Consider the following 10,602-nt stretch of genomic DNA (forward strand, 5'->3'; position numbering starts at 1 on the left):
CTATTTAGACAAAACAACCTGTTGATAAATACATCAGTGGAATGAACACATTAAATTTTTAAAAAAAAATAAGATCATTACCCTTTTAGTGCTTAGTACACAAAATTAGGAAAGATAGCTTCCAGTGAAGCAGTTGCTTAGATTTCAGGATATATTTTTCCCTGAAAATAATGTTTTCCAGGTTAATCAGTAAATGCCTAGAGGATAGAACTGCAATATTAACTGAGCTCTGGAACTTCTCTACACATCTTAGTGTTTTGACGGAACTCTCAGAGTTCTAATTGACAAATATCAGAACCCCATTTCCCAACAGACCCCCCTCCCAACAAGAACCCTCTGTAGACTGTAAATCCCCTTTTGCTAGCTTGCACTATTGTAGGAGATGAAGTGGGGAGGGGTGGGAAAGGATACCAATTACAGGGTTGCTTTGCTTCCTTTTATAGCCATTTTTGTCTTGACACAGGTCAAAATGAATGGTAGAAAGGAGTACTCAGGTGACTTTTTATCTTTATAAATAACTCTTCTGTACTGTAAAAAAAAAAATTTAAAAATGAGAATATTTTTAGAGGTCCTATTCAAGAGACACAATGCTTAAATGCAAATGTCTCTAGACAGTGTCTTCCGTCACAGCTCTTAGAGCAGCACTGAATGGCCCGACGCTATCAACTAACGGAGGACTGGTTGGCAGGAGGAGTAAAGTATACTCAGAACTGAGGAAAGAAGTTTCCTGGGTTTAGGAAAGAATGGCCCCATGAAAGAGCTAACTAGATAGAATAAAGCTGCTCAATAAGAACTTTGATGGACTTAATCTCAAAAAGAGAAATTTTTACATTTTTAATTAATTTTTACATTTTAATTAATAATGTAAAAATAAACTAGAAAATACCTGAATTTGAAACCACTCCGTTAATGTTCTGAACAATCAGAGATCCTATTGTGTTTCACTAATTCTACAATTTACACGCGTCTACAGCAAAAAAAAAAAAAAAAGTGGAATGTATAGGCCTGTATAATGAGTAAGGCTTTGGAGTTAGACCAGGTTTTAAATCCCGAGTCTGCCACTTAGTACTCTGACCTTAACCAAGTTACTGAAGCTCACTGAGCTTGAGTTTCTTTATCCGTGAAATGAGTAATAATTCTCATAGTTCTCTGTGATGATTAAATGAGATCATATACCTAAAGCTCAAGTTCCCAGCATGGAGCACGGTGCATGGGCAGCAGTCAATAGAAATTACTGTTGTTACTGACTTATAAAATCTGTTTTGAAACTAAGAGACATAGCCTCAGAAAACTACAAGTCTTCTTTAGCTATTGACGAGGTAAATTCGACCTTTCTAAGTATTCAGCAAGTATCTATAATTGGAGAGACCGACTTCCTTTTCTTCGGCTGACCACTCTCCCATCTTTGCGGTACAGAAGGTGAGTGGCCCCTTCGGGGTGGACCTGCAATGCCAGGCTAGTGACGGGGTAGCCCAGGCTACAAGCAGCTCTCGGGGTCCCAGGGGAGTCTCGAGAGGAAAGGGCTTGGGGGCCGTGGAGGAGGGCACCACGTGCTGAAACTGGAACCGCGGGTGAAGGTGCGCCCGACCCGGCTGCGCCTCGCAAGCCCCCAGGTTTCAAGGGGTGGTGCACGGGTCCCTTTCAAAGCAACGGCCCACGCAGCTCCGAGGGCACCCGCAGCTGAGCAGGCGCCCCAACGCTCCGGGCGGGGACAGTCCTGGCGCCTGACAGAACACCCTCTGAAAAGCGGCATATTTAACCAAAATATCCCCACAGCCACAAACACGGTAACATTTTAAAAAGAAAAAAAGCAGGCACCAAGAACATGAAAAACCCTTATGTCCTCAAATAGTCTTTGATCCTGCACTTCTGAAAATGTTCCTTTTAGATAAAGAGACCAGTTAGGTCTGTAAAGAACCAGCATCCCTGACAAATGCTAAACATACAACTTGGGGAAATGGAAAGGTTTTGATTTCATTATCTATATCGCATTGTAGCAAATAGCACTACACCACAAATTTTTATAAGATCAATACATCTGCAAATCAAACCCCATTTCCCTATACTCTCCATTAATCTGATCTCCACTAAGTGGCAGTCTTGTAGGGGAAAGAGACATACAAATTGTTCATTATAATATTGTGCTAAGTGTAATAAATGCAATACACTTGGATGGCACGGCAGTCCAGAGGATAACAGGAGATGGAAGGGGGTCGGAAGGTTGGGAAAGGGGTTTTGGAGAAGTCACCAAAGTTTTGAAGAAAAGTTTGGAAAGACAAATAGGAATTCTCCACGTTAACTGTAGGTTTAGATAGTACTGGGCATAGATTCTCGGTTAACTTATACCTCTCCGATGTACACAGGTTCAAGGTAACTGCTATGGGGGCGTGATGAAGTGCTCTGTGGCGACGTGTCACTGTGCAGTGTGGATTCTACCCCCGAGCCCCACGCCCACCCCAGGGAGAGGAAGGAGCGGCTCGGATCCCGGCAGGCCTTTGTGGGTCCAGCAGACCTAACCAGACAGGGTCGAAGGTCCTTGGGTCCTTGTGCCCAGGCCTCCACGCGACCCTGAGTCGGCCGCCACGGCTTCTGGGAAGAGCACACCCCTCTCCCCAGCTCCCAGGCAGAAGGTCCCCTGTGGCTCGAGGCCCGCAGTACCTGGGCCCCCGCGCGCAGAGCGGTCCTCTCTCCTCTCCTGCTGTGGCTCCAGGCTTCTTCGCTGTGACGATGCCTGACATCAGTACCCCCACACTGACGCTCTCTTTACTCGCTGATTCTTTCTTGTCCCTTCTTTTTTCTGTTTCTTTTCCCACACTTCCCATTTTCAAGCAAAAAGACTGAAGTTTTAAGACAGGGCTACTCAGGGCCCTTCTTTCCTTTCCAGCCAAGACTCACCTCCTGGAGCACCTGGCTGCCATCCCCAGAGTCCCCAGACCTGGTGCTCCTCAGGGCCGCAGGGGACTAAGGACCTTCCCTCGGGGCCGAGGGCGTGCGCGCCCTCCCTGGGATCCGCAGGTGAAGGAGCGCTCACCCGGTTAGAGGAGGACCTTCCCTGGGCAGCCAGAGTGCCACTGCGGGGGTGGAGAAGCGTCCAGGCTGTCACTCAAGAGGCATGAGAGCACTGGAAGAGTCTTGTTTCTGGCCTTAGCCACACTTTCTGTCCGTGTTATCAACCTTTCATTCTCCACACAGTCACTCCTGAGGGTCTCGTTACTCACACTGCCTCAATAACTGGCTCAGCAGTTCCTAAATATTTTGGCCTGGGAGCCCCTTCATACTTTTAAAAATTACTGAGGATTCCAAAGAGCTTTTGTTGATGTGTGGGTTAAAACATCAATGTTTACTGTATTCAAAATTAAAACTCACACATTTTAAAGATGTTTATCAATTCATTTAAATAACAAAAAATTATTACATGCTAACATAATTTACACATTTAATAAAAAATAATGGTATTTTTCCAGAAAAAGTCAAGTGACATTGTTTTATATTTCTGCAACTTTTTTAATGTCTAGTTAATATAAGACAGCTGAATTTTCATATTTGCTGCATTCAATCTGTTATGACGTTTTGAAAAATCCAGCCTCATTCAGATAATGTAGTTGGAAAAAGGACATAATCATGAATATTCTTGTTTGATACTACACCAAAACTCCACACAGTTTCTTAAAGGTTAGTTGCCATGTGGAATCTGAAACCATGTCAGTGAGCATTTTATCCTCTATTAAATATATTAGAATCCTTTAGCATATCTTGTACTTACGATCGTTTTCTCACTATATGGTTGTGAACCATCATTTGCTGACCATGTGGAAAACACAGGTCTCACTGAGTTCCTCAGATCTTCTAAATGTGGACACTTAAAAAAAATTTTTTTAATTGCTTTTTTTTTAAAAAAAATACATAGATCACAAAAATATTACATTAAAAAAATGAGGTTCCCATATCCCCCACCCTCACCCCACCCCACTCCTCCCACATCAACACCCTCTTTCATCACTGTGGCGCATGCACTGCACCTGGTGCATACATTTTGGAGCACTGCTGCACCGCATGGATTATAGTTTACACTCTTCCCCAGTCCATTCAGTGGGTATGGCAGGCTATATAATGTTCAGCATCTGTCCCTGCTATATCTGTTAATATTTCCTTGATCTATTAATCTATTATTCTATTAATATATCTATTAATCTATTATCTATTAATCTATTAATATTTCCTTGATCTCAAGTGGAGAGCTTTATGAGATTTGGGGAGTGTTCAGGCTAATGGGAACAGACACACATATTCCAAAATTCTAATTTTTCCTTGAAGCTCAAATTTTACCACTGGCAACAAATATTGTCAGGTTATTTTGTTCATTTTTGAGGAAATGTTTATGAAATACTCAAGTCAATAACCAAAGTTATTTCAGTTATGTCAGTTGTTTGTTCAAGTAAAAATGGTGTTATATGAAAAAAAAAACAACGGGTAGTTCAGTTTACAACTCAATTGCACAAATGCTTTCCCTTGAGACAACCAGTTTATTATACAGTAGAAACACTTTTTACATACTTCCTATTTTGTCACACAGGATATTAAAAAAGACAGATACTCAAGGGGAAAGATTTAATAGAATATAATATCAAGGACATTAAGGGAAGCTGGCATTGTTTCTTCCCTGCGTGTGTGTGGCAGTAAAGAAAACGGTGATTATTACTATTTGGCACCATTAACTCGATTTACACCAAGGGGCAGCAGGATCTTACCACACTGCTTTGCACACAGCAGAAAAACCAGTCTCGGCCAGTGCTATTATGAGAGGTCTTGGAGAACCCCAGGGGTTCTAGAACCACACTTTGCAAACTGCTGCTTTACCTTATTAAAGAATTAACCAAACTGTTACGGAGCTAAAGCTAACCTTCATACTTCCCCCAATATTACCTGCAGAGCCACGGGTGCCTGTGGGCATATGCCACAGCGGTAGAGCGGGGGAGAGGGGGAGCCAGCCCCAGTCATCCCCGTAGCAAAGTCCACAATCAGAACACGACGTCATTTATTACAGAGCAGGATTAAGAAGTAAAAGCTCTTCTTCTTTGCTTGTGGCCATGCCACATTTCTTTGTGGCCATGCCACATAAATCTTAATTTTAATTTGTAAGAATCATGTGAAAGTATTCTAAAAATTGTGAAGTTCTATACAAGCCTAAGTTATAACCTAACCTCTTCAAGAAGGGAAAAAAAGGGAGGAAGAGATGGGGAGAAAAAATTAAGACTTTTAGATCTGTAATTTTTCTCCTAAAGTAATCAAAAATTCTTTGCTTTACACTGGATTTACCCCCTCTCTATGACACACAACCTTCTTTGACTCAATCTGTTCAAACCAAATATGAATTCCCCCCTCTGCTAAAGTGTCAAAGAATCAATATAGTTTTATCCAACTGATTTGAAAAGGCAAAAGCAATATATTAGATTACCATTTAAGAGAGAGGGAAAATACAAAAAGAAATATGCAAATCAAAAACCAACATGTAGATTACTCTTAACTAAAAGCATACTCACTTTATAGACAATAATTAAACAAGAGAAAACTGAAGATTAACCAAATTACTCAGTATGTATGGAAATACATTACAAACACTAGGAACTCAGGCTATCTGAAAAAAAGGGGAAATAAGCTTGCCTTCTTTGAAAAGAGATGTGTCAAAGGGCTTTGTAAATGATACAATGTAGTTGTAACTTTATCATTTACAAGGCAGGGGGAAATTATCTACATTTTTACAGAAAAAACTAGGCTTCAAAGAAGTAAATTAACTTGCCCCAAATTAAAAGGCCTGTTAGAAGCCATCTTGTGGCTATTAGTATCATTGTATTAGCAGCTTAGGCTTTTTCATTTACGTGTGTGTGTGTGGGGGGGGGAGATGGGGGAGCAGAATTCCTTTTACAAATCAAGCCTTACGATGAACCTGAATATATGAAATATCTAAATACATAACAGCAACAACTTTTCTAAGTGTTTTACTTATAAAGTAACAACTGATAAAAGTTTGAGCTCTCGCAAGTAAAAATTTAACATGAATAGAGATGTATAAAGGCATAGTTTTTAAAGCCAGGTGTCTTCATAATTAATGACAATCTTTCTCATCAATAAAAATATTTTTAAAAGTTTAAATATTTGTAAAAGACTGCAGAACAGGTGTTAATTCAAGGCCTGCACAAAGAATAAATTAACTTTGTAGCAAAAGATAATTATGTTAGGTTCCAATGTGCTAAAATTCGGTGTATTTTTTGGATATCTATACCTTTTTAATTATAATTTAAATTGTAATTTAGAGATAGTTTAAAATAACTTGAAGCTTTTTAAGATTCCACAGAAGGCAGTTTGGAAACCATTACACTATGATTTGCCATCTTAGATTCACCGCTTGAATTCCACTTGGTTAATTTAAGATAAAAATCAAGTTAAAAAAACTGCCTCTGACCATCAAAACTATGTACACAGGAAACATGATTAACCGAGGCAGATTATAGTTATAATCCACACCCAAAGCAATTACATTTTATTAGTTGAAACTACAAATATCTGACAATTTTGACCTATAAAAAATGAGATTTGTATAATTCAGCCTCATATTTTTAATTTTAATTTGTATCTTCATTTATAATACCAGCAAAAAGTTATCAAAATATGCAGTTAAGCAACATGGAAAAGTACAATAATCACACAAAGATGTATCACTGGAACTTCCTAAAAATATTAGGAATTTTAAAATGTTAAATCCTCTAACTTATAGTGCAGAGTATTATTCACTTCAGTAGCACCACCTGCTCAATTTTCAAAGTGCATTGTAATATGCTACCTTTTATTTATCAGAAGATGAGTGGACTAACAGACACCTACTTTTCCTAATGCAGTTTGGTACTCCACTTTGAAATTAAACCGAAGCATCACATATATCTAGTTGTCACTGGACTGGAATTGCTTCAAGTAAAATGTATTACACTTCAAAACTTAGTAACTTTGCAAGTTAAATAGAAGCATTTCCTCTTTTACTAAAAATGATTCAACCACCTCAGTGATAACAGAGCAAATTAAACTTAAAGAGTTTTAGATGTTTGAGGATAGTTGTTTGTTGCTGTTGCTTTTGTATATGGTTACCTCTTGGTTCTTTTTACTGACCTAAGATTACTGGATTAGGCACATTCTAGAGTATTGGGAGAAGTCTCTATACTTTTGAAGACACTGAATAAGAATCATGAAGGCCATTCCAAGGATAAACATGATTTCATTTAATATACGATTCGAGTTTCGGATATTGGGTTAAACCAAATTATTTCATTTGAAGGTAAATTCAGTTCTTTTGATATTCTCCCAAAATTCAATACAACACAACAAATCAAGCCATTTACAAAGAGCAAAAGGCTTATGCCACACATAAAGGTGACCCTCCCACCATCACTAATGAGAATTCTAACAGCAAACAGTAATTCACATTGGGTGTACATGACTTTCAGTCTTCCATATGAACTATGAATCACTTGGCAATTACCAAACATTTTATTAAATGGAAAAAACACTTTATTAAATGGAAAAAATTTAGGTCATTTTTTGAGTGTTACAGCTGAATTTTACTTAGAGTTATATACTTTCTAGTAAAAAGAAAATGAGATCTATTCGAAATAAACTCTTAGATGCTATTTTTAGAATGATGACGAATTTAAAATCTGGACACTTGATTTCTTTTAAGAGCACTCACCAATGGCACTCTTTAAAAGCTGCAAATGTTGCCAAATCATGTCATAACTGGCTCAAACCACCTCATCCTCATTTCCATATAACCTTACTTCATGCTACTGCATGAATCAATATTAAATGCCTCCGAGTTACTAAAAACTGGAATATTGGCCTGTGCACAGCAATTATAAAATACGGAAATGGTGAACATTCAATTTCCAAATACTTCTTACTTTTAATAATAGAAATGAGAATGCTCTTTGTAGGCAAACAGAAATAATCTCTTAAAACGTAAGAAAAAGATACAAAGATGTCTCAAACGTTAGCAGAGAGTCAGGGATCCAAAGCCAGGTTCTCAAAAGAAAAATAAAATGGTTTTTGAAGCTTATAGTAGCACCTCCAAACATTTTTAGTCTACCAAATTATCAGAGAGCCATTAATAAATTTAGAAAACAACACGCATTTATCTAAGCCAATACAGCTTTCTTTTTTTTTGTATTTAATTAAAAAATAATTAGCCGTCATTTTAAAGACTTGCGTTTAATCAACTGTGCCTCAAACTCTTGTCATGTCAAAAATACATTATCACTTTTAAAGGTAAGAAATGATAATAACTTAAGTTCAGAAGACATCTGGCCCTGCACTGAAAGAGTTAACATTCAACTGAGCTGATTGCACCTCCGATCCATTCCATTTTTCACAAGCTGCACTACGATGAGCTGAGCAAGTATCAACTGTAATTTGATCCCAGAGTTTATGGAAAAAAATAACTGCACATACTCAACATGCACATTTAATAAAAATCTGTTTCAAGAGAAGCATATCGAGTAAACACAAGTTGAGGCATATTTAACTGTTCGATTAACTTCAAATCTGCAATCCCTTTGCTTTCCTAATGCTCTCAAATAAAACAGAAAAAAAAAAAAAAGAAAAAAAGAAAAAGGCAGCAGCCCTACTGCAGGGAAAAGAGGCTTGAAAAACAACTTTGATTGGCACTTGGCCTGACCCACAGAGGAAGAAAAACTGTTTTTGGACAAAGAGCACAAATATTCGAGCTTGCTTACTTGCATGCTTGCTTGCTTTTTAGTATATAAAAAACAACCCCAAAGTGAACCGTAATGAGAAAAACCGACCAAAGCCGGGACGGTTTCCCTCCGGGTCTCTGGCAGCCGCTGCCTCTGCCCAGCTCAGCACTTTTAATTCATTTCCCCGGACAAACAGAGGCACCTCCCGGACGGCGCCGTCTAAGCCACGGTCGAGCGGGGCGCGGAGAGAGCCGGCGGCTGGAGCGGCCGCAGCGGGGCCCCGGGCCCAGGCCCTCCGCCGCCGCCCGGGGCGCACAGAGCGACTTCCCGCGGCGGGGCGGGCGGGGGGCCCTGCGGCCGGGATGGGCCAGCCCCGGCGCCGCGCTCCCGCCGCCTGCCCGGCCCCAGGCCCGCGGGGCTGCCCGGCCCGCGCCTCCCCCAGCCGGCTGCAGGCGCGACCCCCGCCCCGCGCCCCGCGCCCCCGCCCCGCGCCCCGCGCCCCGCGCCCCGGGCCCCCCGCCCCCCGCCCCGCGCCCCGCGCCCCGAGCCCCGAGCCCCCCGCGCCCCGCCCCGCGCCCCGCGCCCCGCGACCCCCGCCCCGCGACCCCCGCCCCGCGCCCCGCACCCCCCGCCCCGCGCCCCGCGCCCCGCGACCCCCGCCCCGCGCCCCGCGCCCCGCGCCCCGCGACCCCCGCCCCGCGCCCCGCGCCCCGCGCCCCCCGCCCCGCGCGCCCCGCGCGCCCCGCGCCCCCGCCCCGCGCCCCGCGCCCCCCGCCCCGCGCCCCCGCCCCGCGCCCCCGCCCCGCGCCCCGCGACCCCCGCCCCGCGCCCCCCGCGACCCCCGCCCCGCGCCCCGCGCCCCCCGCCCCGCGCCCCGCGCCCCGCGCCCCGCGCCCCGCGCCCCCCGCCCCGCGCCCCGCGCCCCCCGCCCGCGCCCCGCGCCCCGCGCCCCGCACCTGGCGCAGCACCTTCCGGCAGCCGGAGCAGAGCAGGTAGCCGGCGGCCGGCGGGCTGCTGCCGCCGCGGCTCATCGCGGCCCCGGGGCCGTCCCCAGCGCCCGCGCGCCTCGGCCTCAGCCTCCTCCGCGGGGACCTCGGCCCCGGAGCGCGCACCGCGGCGGCTGCCCGAGCGACGGCCGAGGGGACGGCTCCTCCGCGGTCCGCGCCGCCGCCCGCCCCCGGCCCGAGGCCCCGCCCCGCGCCCCGCCTCCGCGCGCCCGCCAATCGTCAGCCGCGGCCACGCCCCCGGCCCGCAGCCAATGAGCGGCCGGGGGCGCCGGGAGCCGCGCCGGCCAATGGCGGAGGCCGAGGAGCCCTCGGATCTCCGGGCAGGTTAGCGGTGTCGTCCAGGGCTCGAGCGGCGGCGCGCCGGGGGCCGGGAACACGGCTTGCGCGGCTCCGCCAATAGGAGGAAGAGGGCGGGGCATATGCAAATGAACCGAGAAGCCCAGCCCCCTCCAGGGCGGCCACGCCCCCTCGGCCTCTGCAGAAATGGTGAGGGGCGTGAGCTGGCCGCGGGGTCGACGCCCGCGTCCTCGCCGTGGAGCAGGGGGCAGGGGCTCGTCCCCGGCCTGGCCCCGCCTGGCCGCCCCCGGAGCTCGGGCCGCGTGCCCTGGGGCCTGGTTCTGCAGGAAGGCCGCGGGGCAGGGAGGCGGAGGCTGGCGGCCCCTGCAGCCCCTCGCGACCGGGGCACCGGGCAGCCCCTCCTCGTGCGGCGGCGAAGCCGAAAGCGCAGGCCTGCCCACCCCCCCGGCCCCCTGTCCCGGCCAAGACACCGCCCCCGGCCTGCTCCTGCCCCCGGCCAGTCCCCCACCCCCCGGCCAGTCCCCCCCCGCCGCAGGCCCCCCCCCCCCGCCTGTCCCCGC

At 46.0% G+C, this 10,602-nt stretch overlaps 1 protein-coding gene across 4 annotated transcripts in view; it reads right to left on the reverse strand.

Moving 5' to 3' along the window:
• SESN3 (sestrin 3) overlaps positions 1-9,869 on the reverse strand; it is a 73,607-nt gene extending 63,738 nt beyond the window's left edge. For 2 of the 4 annotated variants that reach the window (XM_058289319.2, XM_058289318.2), the window contains exon 1: positions 9,695-9,869. In XM_058289319.2, coding sequence (XP_058145302.1) covers positions 9,695-9,769 — 75 coding nt within the window. In that variant the 5' untranslated portion in view covers positions 9,770-9,869. The remainder of the gene's footprint in view (positions 1-9,694) is intronic. The other 2 variants (XM_058289320.2, XM_058289321.2) reach the window with 2 other exon arrangements.
• Between the last annotated feature and the right edge of the window lie 733 nt (positions 9,870-10,602).

Source organism: Dasypus novemcinctus, chromosome 27 (assembly GCF_030445035.2).
Source record: "Dasypus novemcinctus isolate mDasNov1 chromosome 27, mDasNov1.1.hap2, whole genome shotgun sequence".
Classification (NCBI taxonomy): Eukaryota; Metazoa; Chordata; class Mammalia; order Cingulata; family Dasypodidae; genus Dasypus; species Dasypus novemcinctus.